Below are 20,149 nucleotides of genomic sequence, written 5' to 3' on the forward strand. Positions count from 1 at the left end.
TTGTTCATGAATTTGTGATGTCTGCATATATTAGAAAAAAAAATAAGACTTTTAAATCTTCCAAAAGTTATTAAATAAGTTTTGCTACATAACTCTTTTTATTATCCTTATTGTCTTAATTTGTATAAAGTTCATATCTTTTCACATTTTATATTACACGTATTATACTTCATCAACTCAAATTACATATGAAAATTTACTATTACAAGAGATTGGATCCATTGTTAATAAGTGAGCACCCATTACCATGATTGAATGGAAGAAACTTGATTTAGAGTGATAAAGAGGAGTTACCTTGAGTAGACGTGCATGGAAAAACATTATGGTATGAGGAAACGATGATTACCTCGGAGGAGTTGTTCCATGGTGTGGATGGCAGGGGGAGCTTTTGCAGTAGTTTCAAGCTGTCTCTGGGGGCGTTCGAGTTGAGCCATTTCTGTGTATGAAAGCCGGAACACAATTTGTCTCAACCTTGTAATAACTCTGCTTTTATATTTTGGTTTATCCGTGGACAATAAGAGGCAGAAATTGAACAGAAAAAACGAACCGTGCTCATGCAATTGCTTCTGGGGTTNTTGCAGTTTGCAATGTTGAATAACCTCCCAAAACTTTCACCTATGGAGTCTCTTTCCACACGTGTACACTAACAATTTTCCTTACTACAATAACCACTCCTTAAATTAGTAATTTGACCACGCCAGAACCAGAAAAACCATTGAACCTCTGCCATTCTAAGGTACATCTATCAACAAACTCAAACAATGCATATATATATATATATATATATATATTAAGAAAAATATACTTTGACCGACATAAATTTCTTATCTTCATTTTGATATTATTATTTTATTTTTTACTTTTTTTAGGTAATAATATAATAACATATTTTTACATTCATTTGACACATAGTATAAAAGTAAAATAATAAATTTTTATATTTTTTTAAAAAAATAATAAATGGTAATGTCAAAGAATGTAAAATTTATGTGTGTCAAAGTACCATTTTTCTTTTCTTTTTGAAAAAATATAAAAAATTCACTCTTATATAACTATTTTATCTAATGTGTATCAAATGAATGTAAAAATATGTCATTCTATCATTACTTATCACTTAAATATTGAGTATAAGTATCTTCAATTAAATATTAAGTACTACTAACGTGTCAAATACATTAATTTCACCTAGTGTCATGTTACTAATTTGTAAAATGGTGCAATATGTTTAAGTAGTGATACATTGACACGCTCATGGGATGAAAACACTCAAATGATACACTAATGTTCAATTTTTCCTTTCCAAAAATTACTCTTTCATCTTTAATAAATGTTAAAAAAAATGTCATATAAATGTTTTTTAAAAGACTCTATCAAAGTAACTTTTCCCAATATGATTAGCTGAATAAAATCATTATTGAAACTCATCTAATGTTCATTTGAGTGTCAAAATGAATAACTGGGTCAAAACATTATTATTTTTAAATATTTTTTAAAAATTATGAGGAAAAAAAAACAACTCATGTGTCATTTATAAATAAGAACTATAAACGTAAATAAACAAAGATTGATGTGGATTATTTGTGGGTATTAGTGTAGAATTTTTGTTCGTTGAAACATGTCACAACATAACATGAACATAGATATCAACATAGACAACGTAATTTTCTTTTTAAGAAAACAGCTAAATATGGTTGTCGGGCTATAATAATTAGTGGATAATATTGAACTTTGCAATGAATTTATAGACTCAAACATTATTAGGTACATTTTCAGTTACCCACCCCTTTCCACAAGTATAATGTTTCAAAGAAACGTGAAACAGTTGTTCATGAATTTGTGATGTCTGCATATATTAGAAAAAATAAGACTTTTAAATCTTCCAAAAATTATTAAATAAGTTTTGCTACATAATTCTTTTTATTATCCCTATTGTCTTAATTTGTATAAAGTTCATATCTTTCCACATTTTATATTACATGTATTATACTTCATCAACTCAAATTACATATGAAAGTTTACTATTACAAGAGATTGGATCCATTGTTAATACGTGATTCTCTTGGGAACTAAAGATGATAAAACCTTGAGCACCCATTGCCATGACTGAATGGAAGAAACTTGATTTAGAGTGATAAAGAGGATAGGAGAAGAATTCATATTTCCTGAATAATTGTGGCCAATTTAACGTTGGTTCTGTATTTTTGCAGATTTGGTGGAAAGTTTGAAGTTGATGGGTTTGAAGCCAAATGTGGTGACTTGGAACTCTTTGATATCTGGGTTTTCGCAGAAGGGTGACCTGGGAATGGTGTCTGAGATTTTTAGAGTAATGATTTCAGATGGGTTGGAGCCTGATGTGGTATCATGGACTTCTGTTCTATCTGGTTTTGTGCAGAACTTTCGTAATAACGAGGCATTTGACGCGTTTAAGCAAATGTTGAGTCACGGGTTCTGCCCAACTTCGGCTACTATAAGCACCCTTTTGCCTGCTTGTGCTACTGCAGCAAGAGTTAGAATTGGGAGAGAGATTCATGGCTACGCTTTGGTGACTGGGGTGGAGGGAGATTTATATGTAAGGAGTGCTCTTGTTGACATGTATGCAAAATGTGGGTTCATTTCTGAAGCAANGAATTTGTTTAGTAGGATGGCTGAGAAGAACACGGTTACTTGGAACTCCATCATTTTTGGTTTTGCGAATCATGGGTATTGCGTGGAAGCTATTGAGCTCTTCAATCAGATGGAGAAGGAAGGGGCTGCCAAGCTGGACCATTTAACTTTTACGACAGCTCTCACTGCATGCAGTCATGTTGGAGACATTGAACTTGGGCAGAGGTTGTTCAAGGTCATGCAAGAAAAATACGGTATTGAGCCACGGCTGGAGCATTATGTGTGCATGGTGGATCTTCTTGGTCGAGCGGAGAAACTTGATGAAGCTTATTGCATGATAAAGGCTATGCCAATTGAACCTGATTTGTTTGTGTGGGGTGCATTACTGGCTGGCTGTAGAAATCACGGTAATGTAGAGCTTGCCGAAATCGCTTCTCTGCATCTGATGGAATTAGAGCCCGAGAGTGCTGCAAACCATCTTCTGTTGTCTAGCCTATATGCTGATGCAGGCAAATGGGGAAAGGTTGAGAGGATCAAGAAAAGGATAAAGAAGGGAAAGCTCAGAAAACTTCAAGGCTTGAGTTGGATAAATAATTTATAACATTATAGGTCGGTGGAGGCCATAGGTTTTGCTTCATGGAGAGAATGGTGCACCTAGAGATATAATTTTGGATCTATCGTCTTGTGTTCTTCTGAGGCGACATTTCCTTAACATACTCCGTTGGACCTAAGCAATTTCTTGTCCATATGGTTGCATCCTTTTTAGATATTGAATACGATGGAAGGAAAAGGAGATGAGTAGTAGTTCCATTTCATTGTCTAAATTAGATATTTACGAAGAAATAGATAGCTCCATGCATACCTTGCAGGAAAAGGTGTTGAAACGAAAGTGTCATTCCACTCCTTTCATTGTTTAGGCATTTCCCTATCTAGAATCATAGTAAAAAAAGATGAGAACAACTGAAAATGAATTTAAGTATCGACAGAGGTAGTTTTTTAATTTTATTATAAAAAATATTAAAATAATTTTGCGATGAATTTATTGATTTTTTAATAAATATTTTATCTAATTCACAGTGTAATTTTTTACACTAATAATATTTAACCAAAAATATTCAAATACGAAATACTAACTTCATTATATTTCATTTAATTTCATCTCTTTACCATTTCATTTGTCAACATTTAATAGGGAGGACAGGAATATTGACAGGATTTCAGTCCCTCTTTAAAATGCTAATTACTAGTATATAATACTTGTGAAAAATGTGAAATATTTCACTTAAAGGAGTGACTAAAAGATATGTTGCTCTCCTTTTTCTAAGGAAAGATACCCAAAAGGCTATTTGGGCAACAAAAGCACAAGTTCTTCCATTGCATCTCACGTACTTGCAACGGGCTCGGAAAAAGTTTAGTTCTTGAAAACATGTAAGGAATAATTTGCTTCATTCTTTACCAAGTTTTATTTTCAAGCGAAAACGACTTGTGGTCTACTTTTTGTATCTAAAGCATTACTGGGGGCCCTAAAACTTTAATCTATTTTTTCCAAGAAACCTAATCCACTTGAAGCCATTTGCGCCTTTGTGTAAGATTCCAAGACCCCTGTATTCTTTTTTTATCTATTTTAAAAGAGAATGTCCCCATTGGATGCCTTTTCTCTTAATCCATACAAGTTTCCTTTAATTGACCTCCAACTAGGTGTCCTTGCGCTTTGAATCTTTAGCTACTTTTTATCTTTTCCTTAAGTAATTCAATTCACAAAGCACCTTAATAAATTTATATAATTTAGTTATAAGACTTATCACCTCTTAAAATAAACGATTCAATATATAAATGATAAGTTGCCCGGGAAGTAAAAATACCTACAATATGGTTCTTCTCAAAACACCTATTTATTTTGCTCAAAATAGACTTGTGCCTTACTTGTAATCTTTAATCAATCAAACAATAGATGGTTAATCTTTGACCATTACCGCCAAAAAGAAAGCAGTGCCCAAGAAGTGAGTTGTGTTATGGGTTAAACAAGAATTCTCCAGGTTGGGATGCGTGTGTTCTGCCTCTATATATATACAAGGTATAAATCCCCGTTCTACTTCCAGTGTACCATTTAACATAGAAACCTACAGCACCCAATTTAAGAAAATGATACATCTCTATCAAACGAAATAACGATCATGAGCTTTAAGATAAAGCAAAAACATTTAATGCCAGAGCATGGTATAAATGTTTGCTGTCTGTTGTTCAGTCTCTCTTTTATTCAGNNGTTCTGAAAAAGAGATTNAAAACATTCAGGATTACACAAAATAATAGAACCTATAATTTATGAATCAAGAACTAGTTAAGAATTTACTTTAGAAACAGCTGTCTAGGCAGACCAGAAGAAATAAGCCAGAATTCTCGTAATTAGGTGACAGGAATTAGATATGCGTGCCAAGAAGTTTGCAAATCTGTGCACAGGGTACACCATCTGACTCAGATTGTAATCTAGCTCCACATGGTCTTCTTCATATACTTCCTCAATATTCCATTTGTATGAATTACAGGGGTAACAGTTAANGCAGCTATTCCCCTTCTCGGAAAGCTACTAGAAAAAAATCAAGCGGTTCAATCTACAAAAAGAAAATTCATAAGTATATTTCAGGGCCATAAAAGCAAATTTGATGGTATTAAAATTACAACCATTCACCACCACCACCAACTGATAATGTCGTGGAATCTAGGCAGCGCAATATAAANTGAAATGAAGATATGCTCATCAAACCTCCTAAACGAAAAAGAAAGTAGTACAGGAAGATCCAATGAAATATACTTCCCACATCACACAGTACATATTTCTATCCTTAAAANTCAGTTCAAACACCATAAAGCCAGTTCACATTTCAACAAATTCGAGACTCGTGGCCAACCTGTGAGGACAAATTATTACATGAACCAGAACTACTACATTCTGTGGTTTAACTAATCTCTACGTGACACATAACTGAATATTTCAATTAATGAAAACGAGCAAATAAACTAAGCCATGTGCAGATCATTTAAAGATGATAGTAGTCTTAGATCATGTAATAATCTCTCTAGCAAGTAGTACAAGAACACAAAATAATTTCTCCATGGAGCGATAGCCATCGATTAATCATTTGATTTGAAGTTGATGTAATAAAGATTCAGTACCTCCAGAGGACAAAACAAACAAACGCACTTATTGCTAAGTTCTAACACAATTAACAAGCCACGTAGAAAACAGAGCATTCAATTTACTCTCAAGCAAGATGCAAGTTAAACACATAACGTGTTCCATAAAGAGGGTTGAAATTTCAATCAGAGATGGCTGACCTTAGAGGCTCATTTATCATTGGGAGCAAGGTGAGTCCAATCCCTTTGGTGCAGCATGTTGTAAGGATGGTAAGCTGAGGTGGCGGATGAAGTAGGCATAGGGATTCCCATGTGGCCATGGGCATGGGGCATGCCGAGGACAGGCATGGACATCATGGGAGGGGGATAGGGCATGGACATCATGGGAACAGGAAGATGAGCATTGGCATGGCCATGGGATTGACCATGGGAATGGGCACTGGGAGGAGCAGAGTCGTGCAAACTCTGAGGCACAGGTGTGGAAGCGAATAACTGATCCGATGAAGAAGGACCTTCGTTGGAGAGACCCTGCATCCGCTTCAGGTAAAGCCGATACTTCTGAAGATGACTCGCCACATTCTCGCGGGTCAACCCTTCCACGTTCATCAACTGCATAATCGTCTTCGGCACCGCGTTCTTGATCCCAAGGTGAGCCACCACGTCGACGAACCGCTTGTGCAGCTGCGGGGTCCACACCAGCCGCGGCCGCTTCACTGCTGTCCGCTCCGCCGAGTTCTCCGTCCGCACCGCCGAGTCCGCCTCCTCCGCCACGCACTCGATCTTCCGATGCTTCCGAGAATCCGACCCCGAGCCGTCGCGATCGGTGTCCTCCTCCTCCTCCTCCTCCTCCTCCTCGTCCTCCTCGTGGTGTTGGTGGTTGTTGGAGGAGGAGAAGGCCTGGTGCACGCTCCCACCGCCGCGCAGCGTGGAGAGCGTGTTGCGTGAGGCCCGGTTGACGTCTAGGGCGGTGCGGTGGGGCTCCGGAGATATGCTGAATGCTGTGGCAAGCTCCGGCGGAATCAGCGGCTGAGAGAGAGGCGTGAGATCGTTGGCGGTGGGGAGACCCACTTCCCACTCCATGACCCGCTCTTCGTCGTACTCGCTCGTCTTCACCTCTTCCCCCATTCAGTTAGTTGTAACTGTCAAAACAAATTTAACCGCCTCTGACACACTCTATGTCCCCGACCCAAACACAAACACAGATATATAAATATCTCTTCCTGAAAATTTGAAAAGATTTGAGATCCAAAGAGTGAAAAATTGAGAAGATAGAATTGGATAATAGACAGAAGATAGAAGATTCCCGAAAAGGAAAACGAAAATTGGTTGCAACTGTGTGGTGAAGATATTTGGCAGATTCGGCCGTGTGTGGTGGCGACAAAGAAAGTGAAGGGGAGGAGGAAGAGGGATAATGAATAAATAATGATATAGATGAATGAAATAATGCTGCTAATTTCTTTTTATGAATTTTAATTTCAGAAAAATTGTGAAAAGGAGAGAAAAAGTGCAATATCTTATTCCAGATGGGTGTTGGGTTGATGCCAACGTGGACGACTTAGCCAGATATTTTTGATCCTCTAAATATCTATCTCTCTTCTTTTCTTCTTTTTTTTTTATTATTATTATTATTTCTAAATAATTAATATTTAACCTCTCTTCAAATGAAACCACACACACGTGCCTCTGCCTTGACCAAAGTGCCCTTCTCCTCATTTCTACTTAACAAACTTATACACATGAATACGAATATGTTAATTGAAAAAATTAATATAATATAAACTACAATTAATCCATCATTTTCGTTTACAACATAATTATAACTTGAATTTATCTTTAAAATTTTAACTTTACCTGCAAGAGTTTGAAATGGCAAGGCGTATTTAATGTAACACCTTCAAAATTAGTTTTTAGCATTATTGTTACTATTATTTTAAATAAATCCAAATCCTAAAAGTTATAAATATTAGATTTCAAAATAAATAGTAGTTAGTGTATATTTTAATAATTATTATTATTATGACAAGTTTTTTCCTTAAAATAATTACATATCTAATGATAATGTGTTTTTTATATTATAAATATATTGACTTCTTTTTCGGTAAAACATTTACTTATTTACTTCAAACTTTAAAATCATCTTTTGATTCTACTAAAAGTATTTATTAACATTTATCTAAAGTATAAAGCTGAAATAAAATTAGACCTAATAATACACTAATTGCAGTTTAGGCACGAGATGGACGGTTGGCTTATCCACACCCTTAGATATAGTGACGATAACAAGAAACCGACATTAACTATAAATTTGAAGTGACAGAGATTAAGAAAAACAACTACGGTATAAAATAATCATTGAAAGTGTATTTTACTTTTTGGATGTTCTTCAATGTAAAGATTATTACATTAATTTTCAATTTGCCTTTTTTAAGATTTTAATTTTTTTATATCATTATTGATTTTACTCACGTTCTAATAGGTCACCTTTTACTTTCAATAGAAAAAGATACTGTTGAAATAAATAAAAAAATAAATTTTAAATTTTTTTATATCATGGTGCGTTTTTTTTATGTGTTTTGGAATAATCATTTTGATAACATATTAGTATTTTAATAAATAAAGCAGACTAATTTATACTTTTATGTATTAAATTTCAAAATATTTTAAAGATAGAATAAACACATTAACGTTAAACAGGCTCTTAATTAAACTACTAGCCAGTTAAGTTTAAATCTTAATGAATTTATTTAAACTACATAGTAATTGCCTAGGATTTTGACAAGTAATGTGTCTCCTCAACATGATAACAAGGGATTTCAATAAGTATTCAACATACAAAATAAATTACTATAATAACTAAATTATTTAATTATGCATCCATGTATTTATGATAATAATGGTAACTAAATTAATTTAATAAATATTTTTATTTGCCATGTTGGTGAGAGCATGTCAAGAAAGTAAGTATGGTTTATGAAGTTTTTTTTCTTTCATGGCAAATGAGAATGAGAATGCGTAAAGTTTCCAAAAGCGTGGTGGCAAACAGCTGGAAGAGTGATTCAACGGACGGTGTGATTGGTTTTGATTTTTTTCAGAAGCGCTTTTTTCTATTATGAAACTGCGGTGATTGGTTTTATTTTTTCAAAACGCGCTTTTTTTCTATGATGAAATGGAACACGACTAGGACAGCCTACGCCGCATTTTATGCAGAAGGTAACAAATTCAATCTCGCTAAACCTTACCTAAATATAAATATATACATATTAAAAATAAAAAATATATAATAATGTTAATTAAAAAAATTAATTTTATTCAATTTTAAAAACTTTACTAATATTTGAAATAATCATATTATATAAATGTAGTAGTGTACTCTTTATTCTTTTAATGTAAAATCTTCGAATAGTTAAACTTATGCGAAAGTAACAGGGATCCCTTATTCATGGACAGGACAGGATGCAAGTATGTTATATAATTTTCATCATAAATATATAATTGGATTATTTCTATATAAAAATAATATTTATTTTCTTTCCATCAACAAATAAAATATTAATTTTTATTATATGCAAGTATTAATTAAAAATATTTATTTAGAATTCATTAAGAATTGCAGTACTGGCTTTCTTTCAGCACTATGTATGTACTAGTAATTGGATTAGAATATTTAAAGGACTTACTTAATTTTATGTAAGAATTATTTTAAAAATTAGAGTGAAGTAGAATGGTTTTCTTAAAAAAATGTACACTCATACTTTTTAATTAATATAAAAAATATTATTGCAACAATTTATGTGAGACATTAATTAATATATAAATATTTTGAGGTGCGTGTAAAACAATGAGTGGTTAGTGAGTGTGAAAGACTTGCATTATTGTATGTGCAACTTGGCTTCTGCCACAAAGTATAGGCTATAGCCATTATAAAACTCATCAAATCTAAAATAAAATAAATAAATAAATACAAACTAACAGATAACGTTGTTTATTTGATGATGCGTGGAAGATGCAACTGCCACAAATAAAAAATACCTCGCACATATAATTTCAAATCTTTTACTGAAAGGGAATAGGATACCAAATTTTAATCTTATACCATCAAATATATTCTACTCAAACCAATCTCTCTTAAATCTTTCAACAACATAACATCTACGGTCGAGTACAATCTTCCAAGGTAACCACAACATCATAATGTTTCAATTTATTTTTGCAAAACTAAAATTAATTTTAATTAACTGTTTTAAATTAAATATATTGATTACAATTTAAATTTAATTTGTAAAATGTTGTAATAGAGATAGCCGAATGAAAGTCAACACAAAATATACTAAACATGCCACCTTCAAACCAAGTCTACATGTAAAGTAAAACCCACTTATCTTAAAGTCAAACCTTAAAATGTTTTCAATGTTTTCTTTTAAATTTATTTAGTACCTCTAAATTTTTTATAGAAATTTTACAACAAAAAATTTTGTCCATTGGATTAAAATCAGCTTAAAAAGGACACATAACTTACGCCATGAAAGTTGACTGTGAACTCAAGTTTTTAAAAGTACATTCGATAATTTTATAAGCACTTTGTAGCACTCCTATCATGCGGATGTTTATCCTACTTTTGGTGATCCTTTATGCAAGTGCTCGTTTCTTTCCCATTTTGGATGTGATTGAGTGAAAACATAAAGAGTGAGGAGTGATCATCGAAATGAGAGGAGAATAAGGAAAGGTAAAGTTTGAAAGAAAAACTATACTCCTTGAAAGGGGAAAGAAAGTAAATAAACCATACATGACTAAAAGAGAGAGAAGGGAAAAAGCTGTCCTCGTCTACACAAGAACAGGTCTCCACATGGCATGATTTTGTACAGTCACGTCAACTTAAAAACTACCTCACCATCTTATAATCTTTACACCATAAAAAGGCTTGTATAGTCATAATTTCATTTTATCTCCTCTGCAAGGGCCTCAGCTCATCAGCCTCATCTCAGCTTAAATTCTTTGTATAGACTTAAAGCTACAAAATGTACAGTTCTGCAGTACAACCGACAACTTTATTTCCAACTGGTTACAACCCATCTTTTCATAGATAGAACCATAACCTCTTCATTTGGAAAAAGGAACAAGAACAAGAAGAAGCAGCAGCAGCAGCAGCAGCTCATACTAGCCTCAGTTAGCTGTACAATATTATTTTTCTAAGCCACCTAAGCAGGTTGGGGAGACTGAGCTGCAATTCTCCTTTCTGCAACAAATTATACACATATAACCTTTCACAAACTATCTAACATTTTGGATGAAACNTAAAATACAAATATATGAAGGAATCACATGATACCTCCAGCAGCAACAAGTTTCTCTACACGTGCAACAATGTGCTTCCCATAGGTGTACTTCTTCAATGCATTTAAATGAACCTTAATTCGTGAAAGAATCAGTTCGCGCTGCTGATCATCACATGTTTCCAGCACCTTTTGTACAACGTANTTTGCAAACTGATCTTTCATCATGGCCTGTACATAGAACAATATCACTACAATTTTACTGAAAGAATTGAGAGGAGATATAAACTGCCTTGTCCCACTGGAAATGTGAAAACTTTTCTGTTCGATCACATTAAGGCCACATTGGATAGAAAAAAGGTCTACAGATGTCCTGAGCTGAGTTCATGCATTGGCCTTATAAATCATGAAAATAATTTCTGATCACTTATGCTATTGAACCTAAAAGTAGGCTACACTGGGCCTAACAGGATGTAGTGGCATTGCCTTATAATTTTGCATCAAATAGTGGTAGAGGCATATATGAGAAAGAGACAGTTCAACAAACCTGAAGAGGCTCATTTTCATCTGTGGAGCCAAGCATCTCATGTACCAGTAATTGGCGCTCAGAAGGACCTCCAAAGGTCAAACATTTCTCCACAACATTGGATGCAAACTTCTGTTGACTCATCTGAACAATCTTGCCTGCTAATTCCTTTATTATAGAAGANCGCTCATGAGGCTTCCCATGCTCCAGAACATGCTGTTTTCAGGGAGGGAAGAAATCATAAGCAAGAAATCAACCTATATACATGCTATACAGTGACACTAGAGAAGAAGTATTATGGACAAAAAGCCTCTATCACATGTGAAAAAGAACCAACCTTGACGGCATTTCAGAAACATAAATAAGCAGGCCAATAAGCTATAAAGTAAAGTCAGTTTCACAAAAAAAGAATTATAAGTGAAAAGAATTGTCACTGATGTGTTATGTGTTCAAAAAAATACAAATAAAACTAAGTTGAAAAGCATAAACAAGAAAAAAAAGAGTTTCTGGTTGAAAAGGGTCATTATAAAACATATTTATCACAACACTGTAGGCAAAGGTAAGAAGCCTGCCCAAGAAAATTACAATTTTTGGGACTACAGTCANAGGTCATAACTATTTCTCTCAAACAAAGGTGAACTATCAGGCTTGCAGCCAAGGGTATGAGCATGCTAAAGTAAACCAAACAATCATGAGAGCCATAAAANTACACTTCAAGTATCATGACAACAAGAAGCCCAAACCGTCTAAAAAGAAAAAAAGTATAAACCTGAACAACGTAGTTGCCATACTGGTCCTGAGCTAACATACTAACTGCCCCTAAAATTTCATCCATAACTTTCTGCTGTGTTGTAGGANCTTTGCAGTGCTCCAGTACTCTCTGTTGCATAAAAGGCATCTTATATGACAAATGATCTTAGATACAAACAAGAGTGACATAACCAGTGAAGAGGCCTAACCTGTATCACACGGCAACCATATGGATGGGTTGAGAGAGTAACGACTTGATCAAAAAAAGTTGACACAATAAAATGGATTGCATCTTCAGGGACGCATTCAATACACTTCTGAATGACATGGTTACCATTCTGATCACGTACACAGCGCATGACATTACCATCAAGCTCTTGCACCATCTCTATCTTCTGATCNAGATCAACAACTTCGATGGCCTAAAGAGGGATACATAATTGAACAAACNAAATTGATAATTGAACAAAAACAATTATAACTCACTCAGAAAAATCGATAGAAAAATATTTCCACATAGACTAAATTCCACCTTTCATTGTCCATACCTTCTGGATGACTCGGCAGCCATACATTTGAAGGCTCAGTGTCAGAACATGGCCAAGAAGTTTGTTGGCCAATTCTCTTCTCTGGGCTGCAAGTCCATGCTCAAAAAACTGCAATATACCATATGGTACTACACTTTCAGATATGAGAAAAATGCTTAAGAGATTGATTTCCCTCAGCCCATTCATGTATCTAAATGAGTTCTTACATCAGAGATAAAAAGAAGCTAATCTTAAAAAAATTACACCTAGGTGTCAGATAGACATCATAAAAACAGCTTCTGTATCATTTACAAACCATTACTCAAAAAAATTCATGAAAGACAATAACAAATTAAAAGATTAACGATTACCTTTTGAACCACATAATTACCAAAGACATCAGTCATCAAAGCAAGGGCATGTGGCATGATTTCCTGATAGACCATATTTTTTTCTTCAGTAGTAGCTGTTTCAAGCTTTTGTTGAATAAATCGGCTCCCATATTGATCAGCACTGTCAATAATAATAGAGCAATCAACATTTTTATTTTCGGGGTGGAAGCATAAGAACAAGATCAATAGGAAAAAAAATACCTGAATTCCACAACGTGACCAGCAATTTCAGAAAGCTCAAAACACTTTGTTTTATTGCTTTTAAACTCCTCCAACAGAGAAGAAGCAAANCTTTCATCAATGTTCCCGGTATCTACATGCCAAGGTCCCATTACCNCAGCTAAATTCCTNATTCCAGAAGCAAAACGCATATTCAGTTCATTGTGCCTAACAGGACTTCCAGGTCCTACTGGAGAAGTNGACACAACAGAGTTTGCCATTGGACTTCCTGGATAAGACAACCCAACACCATATGCAGGATTTCCATAATAACCATGAGGAGTGGAGCTTCCTGATTTACCACCCAGTGGTACATTGTATTGAGATTTCTGAGGTGAGAGAATAGACCCAAGATAAGCTTTCTGAAGCTCAAGTATGTTCATGTATGAATTACCTAAGTAGGTCCTGTCGACAGAGGGGTCACTNAGAGCACCAAGTTGTGCTGCATACTCAGATGTTCTCAGGTACTGATGATACATGGGATCAACAAAAGGGGCCTGAAGAGCACTTCCTGGAATTTGATTTCCCATCCTACCAAGATTGTGCACATCAGATGGAGCAGTAGCTCCAGAAGCCAAACCACTTCCAAGAATTCTTGAGTCCATTCCAGGGGATGCCATTGCTGATGCTGCAGCAACCGTTTCAAACAATGGAGGCAGATTACCAGTGCCCAGTTGATTAGTCATCAAGGATGCCAATGCTGGATTTCCAGCATATCCACTCATACCATAGTTNCTAAATGACGAATTTGTACCATCTAAAGGCTGGTACTGAGGAGGCAAACTACCTCCTCTACTAAAATGGGAGGTAGGTGATCCTTTGAAATATGAGTTATTGGAAGAAACATTAGACTTTTGTAGCTCAACCTGCCTGTCCAAGGATGCATTGTTAGGATTAGGATCAGATCCGCTCCTGCTCTTACTTGAATTTTGCAAGTGAGCTGATTCAGATTTCTTTAAATAAGCATGTTGCTTTCCATGATCCTGCCCACTTTGCCTACCAAAAAGATATCTCCGGTGATTATCAACATCTGATTCAACCTGNGATGGCAAATGATTATCACCATCTAACATGTCATCTGCTGACAAATTCATTGCTGACAATGCAGCCATAAGATCTGATGACCCGTTGATTCCAGATGAAACACCATCAAATCCATCTGGACTGGAAACACCTCTCTTATCAGAAGCAATGGCTCTGCCACCACCAATAGGTGTGATGCAGGGACTNGGAGCCCTNGCAACNTGCTGTGGATCAGGAGTAGTGCTTCTNGANAANGAAGACCCCACTGCAGCAGCATAAGAATATGAAGCTGGCAGACCAGTATTTTGGGAAGCAGATGATCCTTGCACATTCGTTCCTGGCCTTGGTGCATCNGACCCCACTGCAGCAGCATAAGAATATGAAGCTGGCAGACCAGTATTTTGGGAAGCAGATGATCCTTGCACATTCGTTCCTGGCCTTGGTGCATCTGTGGTCGTGGACTCACGGCGTAAATGAGCCAACTCCGCTTCAGCAGAACTAATTATATCATTGTCATCAAATGCATTACGACTGGCTGGACGAGAAGGAGGGCCCGTGACAGAGGTATTACCCCCCAAATCATCCTGCACAATTACTGTTTGTAAATGACGAGCAGAAGAAAAAAGGATATGAAAATAAAGAAACCCATCAAAGAGATCATAGAAAAAATATGCTAAATTCACATCAGAAATGTCAACAATTGCTACAAAATATTTTCAAAATACAAGGGCAAACAAATAATGATTTAAATGTACTTTATGTAGATCAAGCAAAAAACATAGACTGCAAGATTAAAATCAACATGTATTCCACTTCAATACTGTGATATATCACATCCATCAAAAGTACAGGGTGCAAAGCCAATTAAATCTCCAATTGTTAAAAATTTATATCAATTATGTGAAATAATGTAACTGGTGGAGAAGCATAACCCAATACTGAGAGAATGTAAGAGAAAAAGCAGGACACTGAGAGAAAATTTAGCCAGGAAGAGTATCTAAAAATTCTGAACACAAAATGAATGGCACACTGTATTCTAAGTATGTAAAGTGAATAGCATAGAAGAGACTGTTGTAATTGAATTACTTCAGTTTAATATATTATATTATAATTTGGTTATAACAGACATGTAGATTATATTTCCTAGAATAACAAACTTTAATTCCCATAATATTATCCAATGATAAATTGAACGGAGACTGGAAGGTACCTCAACCATAAACATTCCAAAATTTACAAATAGTACTACAGTAAGAGTACTGATATGCACTATGTATGCAGTATTACAAAAACTAACTACAAATTTGTTTCGGATACGTGCCTAAAAGATTTTATGATGAATGTAACAAATCAACTAGATGTAGCAAAACAATCAGTATAAAAATTTAGAGCCAGTATAAAACACGGGATAACTACTACAGGACAATCCTTAAGGATTGACAGAAGTGTATGAAAATAGAAAATAAAAAACTCTGATGAACTCACTGTGTTAAGCTGCCGCCTTCCCATCACAAAAAAAGCATTATAAACAACGAATTAGAATCCAAAACTCATAAACAGATTCACGACATCATTTAGCATAATTGATCAATACTTCACTTCCCTCAAGAATAACATGAATTAATCAAAACCTTTGAACAATACCACACATCAGAACATGAAAAACCCACACTTAAAATAAACGACTAAAGATCAGACCCGACCTCACAACATTAGCATAAATTGATCATATTGTCACGGATGAAAGTGAAAATACAAAATGCCAAACAACACAATCCAGGAAAAATAGAAATAGATGCAGCGTGGAGTCAATCAGTGGCAGAAGAGGCAATCCACCTGGAAAATTTCTGCAAAACTCTTCTGTTTGCTCAGCCCTAGTCCAGGCAAACCAATTAGTCCATCACCACCCCACTCGGCAGTACCTCTTGTTTTTTCATTGTCCACCTCACTCTCTTGTTTCCTCATGTTAAAACCCGGTGGGGTAGAAAACATCGACCTACCACCATTTTCTTCAGTCCTGTTCACTTTCCTTCTATCTCCTATTCCACCAAGAACTGAAGCTCCACCTTTAAGTCTCTGCTGAAACCTCCAATCCTCCTTTGACATCAAAGGAGGTGGCAGCCTAGGATTCAAATTCACATTGGAGTAATAGTACGTAAGATAAGCTGGATCAGACCTAAGCTCTTCCTCAGAAACAATCCCATTAACATCTCTAGTCCCTTGAAACTCAGAAAAGGCACCACTAGCACCAGCAGCACCGCCGCCAGCACCACCACTAAACAACCCTCCAACAGCACTCAAAGAACCCTCCACAGTTGGAGGCGCTGATCCACTCCTAAAGATATTAAGCTCTCTCTCACGATCATCAGCCTCTTGTCTGCGTTGCTCACGCAGCAACATCCCTATCTCCTTTTCCAGTTCATCTCCAAAAGAACCCTCGTTACTCCCAATCATCGGTCTTCTTTCAAATTCAGACAGCATTTTTCAAAATCCCAATTTGATCACAACTCTCCAATCACCAACCTCGTCCAGTTAAACCATATCACTACCCACCAGCAGATATTAAACCCTAACCCGACAAACCCAAAAACTCAACCTTTTCCGTCACAAAACGTAAACCTCCACGCCCCATGTTAACAACTTCACAAAAATATAACTGGCAGTTACTGGAAGAAAAAAAAATCAAGCTTTCCTCATCGAAGCGACTTCTGAAGCTGAAACAAAACCACCCAAGAATCAAACACAAAACAAGACAGCAAAATTCACTCTATGTTTCCCAGAATTAGTTCCCATAATTATAGACAAGAAATTCCTAGGAAGACATGTTTTCTGAGGGATAATATATACAGAAGAATAAAATGAAGGTGGGAAAGAACAGGGGGAGAAGGGAGAGAAGGGAGTGAAGAAATGGTGCAGTGAGATCAAAAAAAGAAAACAGTGACAGAGATCAATCCGGCGGCGATTGGTTCTTACAAGAACCCTTAGGGTTTTGTTCCATTTAGAGGCAGATTAAATACAGACGAAGGTAGGAAGCAAACCAAGCTAAACATATTTGGTTTCTATTTTCTTTTTTAGCTTATGTTTTTATTTGTGAATCTGAGAAATATCCAAAATATATTTTATGTATTTCCTAAACATTAGGGGTAATTGACCAAGTGATAACCGACTGATGTCATTACAAAGAAAGAGAAATGGAGTTTATTTTCCTTTTTTGCTGCACTTCCAAAACCAGAAGCTGTCAATGACTGACACGTTATTGTATTAGATTCGCTACATAGTAAAATATAGCCCAAAGTACAGTAAATTTCGGACCACTTACCTTTCTCTCTCTTCAGTTCAGTTAAACTCTTCTTCTATGTCTGTTATTATGACTAAGAATCATCATTTTAATTTTTGCCTTGTTTCTTCTCTCCACTACACAACACACACAGTTCTACTTCTTCCACTTATTCTTAGTTTCTTAGTGGCTCTTGTTATATTCTATTTTACTTTGTATTATTATCATGTACAAATACTGTATCCTGAAATTTAGTGTACATTGTAACAGATTTCCTTAATACTAGTTTACTTACAACGTTTGCTTATGATATCTGTGTGACTTTTTGTTTTTTTTCTCTGTCATTACACATATTATTCTGCAAAATAGTTCAGAGAATTCAGTTTAACATATTCACCATTTAGTTGAGAAAAATCAATATCGTATTAGTTATATCGAAGGAAAAAAAATTAAGAATTTTTTTACTAAATATGTCAGAGTTTTAAAATAGTAAGGATACGATTAAATTATTCATATTACAAATTTGAAGCAAATGATCTTTTTAAAAGATCGTAATAAATATAATCCTGATGCAAAATATATATAATGAGTGTAATAATAAACCATATTAATTAAACATGTTAACCAATTGACACAGATTAATTTATATAATTGCTTGTGATGGAACTATGATGTATGAAACAATTTAGTAACTTAAATATTCATTGTCAATTTATCTAAGATTATAAAGGTGTTTTTTTTAATTGAGAATGTTAAGATTATAAACGCTAACATAATCTTATTTAAAAATATTTACTAGTATAACTTCTATTTTACAACATATTTAGTAGAGATTTAAACATTTATTACTATCTTATTCATATGTGACAGCAAAATTCGATTCTGGTTTGTATAAAATATAAACTTATACCAACAATGTATCTGAATTAAATTTAAATAGATATAAAATGAAAGAGTTCTCACTTGTATATTCCAAATATAACTGAATGGAAAATAATGTTTTAGAGGAAATTACTCAAATATTTTGTTTCACATTTTTTTAATGTGAAATACTGCTAGTAAATAACTAAACCTGGCACATAAATATCACAATTTTTAATATGAAATACAGCTAGAAAATAACCAAGCCTGGCACATAAATATCACATTTTTAATATGAAATACAGCTAGTAAATAACCAAGCTTGGCACATGAATAATCAAGACAAATGTGACTCCTGAAAATAAAGACTAGTTTAAATGTTAGGATTAACTATATTTTCTTTTCTAAATATGAGATTGTCAAATTATTAAATGTTACAATAATGGGAACAAATTAGTAAAATGACATTTATAAGGAATAACATCTTACTAATTTTATATATATATATATATATATATATATATATATATATATATATATATATATATATATATATATGGTAACTATGTAAATATATAACTTCTTACAAAATTGAACGTGCAATTAAAGTTTTTTTCTCATATATATCATTTTCTTCTCACACTATAAAATCATTAAATCATTGTAATAAGAAAACAAATACAATAGCTAACAAAATATATAACAGGTAAGGTAGCTAAAAAATAATTAAATAGATAACACGTCTTGCCAAAATTCATTTATCTTTCACATTAAATATAATTACAACCACCAAATATTCCTGTGTACAATTAAAACTTCTAAACTAGATTTATCCAGATACATGCACTTTAGTAAAACTTGTGAAGACATATACTTGTGATAGTATACATTACTCTACCAAGCTACTCTACTAAATTCTCATGTACAGGGTAATTCTTATCAATGTCACAAGAATTATGGAACAATCTTTATGATATGACTTCTTTGTTACCAATGAGAAGCATTAGTAAAATTGGAGATAAATTATTTTGATGATGTTGCAAGAAGATAAATTTAAAGAATTTGTTTTAATTGTTTAAAAAACACTCTGTAGAATATAAATGTATTGGAAAAGACTTTGGATATGTGATACTTAGAAAATCTCTGTATCTTTAGTTAGTTACGCATTTAATCGATTATGTGAAGTTATAATCGATTATTTGAGCTTTATTGAAAAACCATTTTGCTCAGGAATAATCGATTTTACTCCAAATAATCGATTATCATTGGTCCTTATGAGAACTGTCAAAGTTCTTGGAATAATCGATTTTGCCTTTGTATAATTGATTATCACTTTTTTGAAAATCCTGTAACGAACTTAAATAATCGATTATAACTTACAATAATCGATTATCACTGGCAATTATAAGATGTCTTTTTAGTTTCTGACCAGTTGGCTAATATATAGTGGTCTTAAACCCTTAAAAGGCAACTCTGAGCTTTTTGAGAATACAGTTTGTCTAGGGAAGTTATAAAAAGCTAGTTCAAGTGCTTTGCCTGGTCTCGTGAATAGGAGAAGCTCGCGCTTT

General features: G+C 34.3%; 4 protein-coding genes across 7 annotated transcripts in view; 1 reads left to right on the forward strand and 3 right to left on the reverse strand.

Annotated features, from left to right (window-relative positions):
• LOC106778618 (mucin-5AC-like) overlaps positions 1–434 on the reverse strand; it is a 3,843-nt gene extending 3,409 nt beyond the window's left edge. The window contains exon 1 of the mRNA XM_014666604.2: positions 347–434. Coding sequence (XP_014522090.1) covers positions 347–434 — 88 coding nt within the window. The remainder of the gene's footprint in view (positions 1–346) is intronic.
• A 1,564-nt stretch (positions 435–1,998) lies between these two features.
• LOC106778626 (pentatricopeptide repeat-containing protein At5g59600-like) lies at positions 1,999–3,278 on the forward strand. The gene has a single exon (XM_014666611.2). The coding sequence runs from the start codon at positions 2,231–2,233 to the stop codon at positions 3,203–3,205; it is 975 nt and encodes a 324-aa protein (XP_014522097.2). The 5' UTR covers positions 1,999–2,230; the 3' UTR covers positions 3,206–3,278.
• Positions 3,279–4,617: 1,339 nt separating this feature from the next.
• On the reverse strand, positions 4,618–7,176 carry LOC106754173 (transcription factor PCL1). 3 transcript variants are annotated; one of them, XR_002667137.1, is made up of 3 exons: positions 5,938–7,174; positions 4,955–5,213; positions 4,618–4,870 (listed from the first exon to the last, which is right to left on the reverse strand). XR_002667137.1 is itself a non-coding variant. In XM_014636170.2 (2 exons), the coding sequence occupies exon 1, from the start codon at positions 6,859–6,861 to the stop codon at positions 5,947–5,949; it is 915 nt and encodes a 304-aa protein (XP_014491656.1). In that variant the 5' UTR covers positions 6,862–7,174; the 3' UTR covers positions 4,618–5,213; positions 5,938–5,946. The 3 variants fall into 3 exon arrangements, 2 of the variants coding, with proteins under 2 accessions (XP_014491656.1, XP_022634152.1); XM_014636170.2 differs by having other exon boundaries at positions 4,618–5,213; XM_022778431.1 differs by lacking the exons at positions 4,618–4,870; positions 4,955–5,213 and adding an exon at positions 5,255–5,510 and having other exon boundaries at positions 5,938–7,176.
• A 3,289-nt stretch (positions 7,177–10,465) lies between these two features.
• On the reverse strand, positions 10,466–17,513 carry LOC106754180 (pumilio homolog 2). 2 transcript variants are annotated; one of them, XM_014636184.2, is made up of 11 exons: positions 17,417–17,513; positions 16,280–17,157; positions 14,882–15,027; positions 13,403–14,785; positions 13,181–13,322; positions 12,831–12,938; positions 12,492–12,704; positions 12,302–12,412; positions 11,554–11,748; positions 11,063–11,237; positions 10,466–10,969 (listed from the first exon to the last, which is right to left on the reverse strand). In XM_014636184.2, the coding sequence occupies exons 2-11, from the start codon at positions 16,922–16,924 to the stop codon at positions 10,932–10,934; spliced, it is 3,156 nt and encodes a 1,051-aa protein (XP_014491670.1). In that variant the 5' UTR covers positions 16,925–17,157; positions 17,417–17,513; the 3' UTR covers positions 10,466–10,931. The 2 variants fall into 2 exon arrangements, with proteins under 2 accessions (XP_014491670.1, XP_014491675.1); XM_014636189.2 differs by having other exon boundaries at positions 13,403–14,707; positions 14,801–15,027; positions 16,280–17,502.
• Positions 17,514–20,149: the final 2,636 nt, after the last annotated feature.

This window comes from Vigna radiata, chromosome 2 (assembly GCF_000741045.1).
Source record: "Vigna radiata var. radiata cultivar VC1973A chromosome 2, Vradiata_ver6, whole genome shotgun sequence".
NCBI classification, from domain to species: Eukaryota; Viridiplantae; Streptophyta; class Magnoliopsida; order Fabales; family Fabaceae; genus Vigna; species Vigna radiata.

Excerpts from the sequence above, each read along its gene's own strand:
- LOC106754173 (XM_014636170.2), bottom strand. The coding sequence starts at position 6,861 with ATGGGGGAAGAGGTGAAGACGAGCGAGTACGACGAAGAGCGGGTCATG.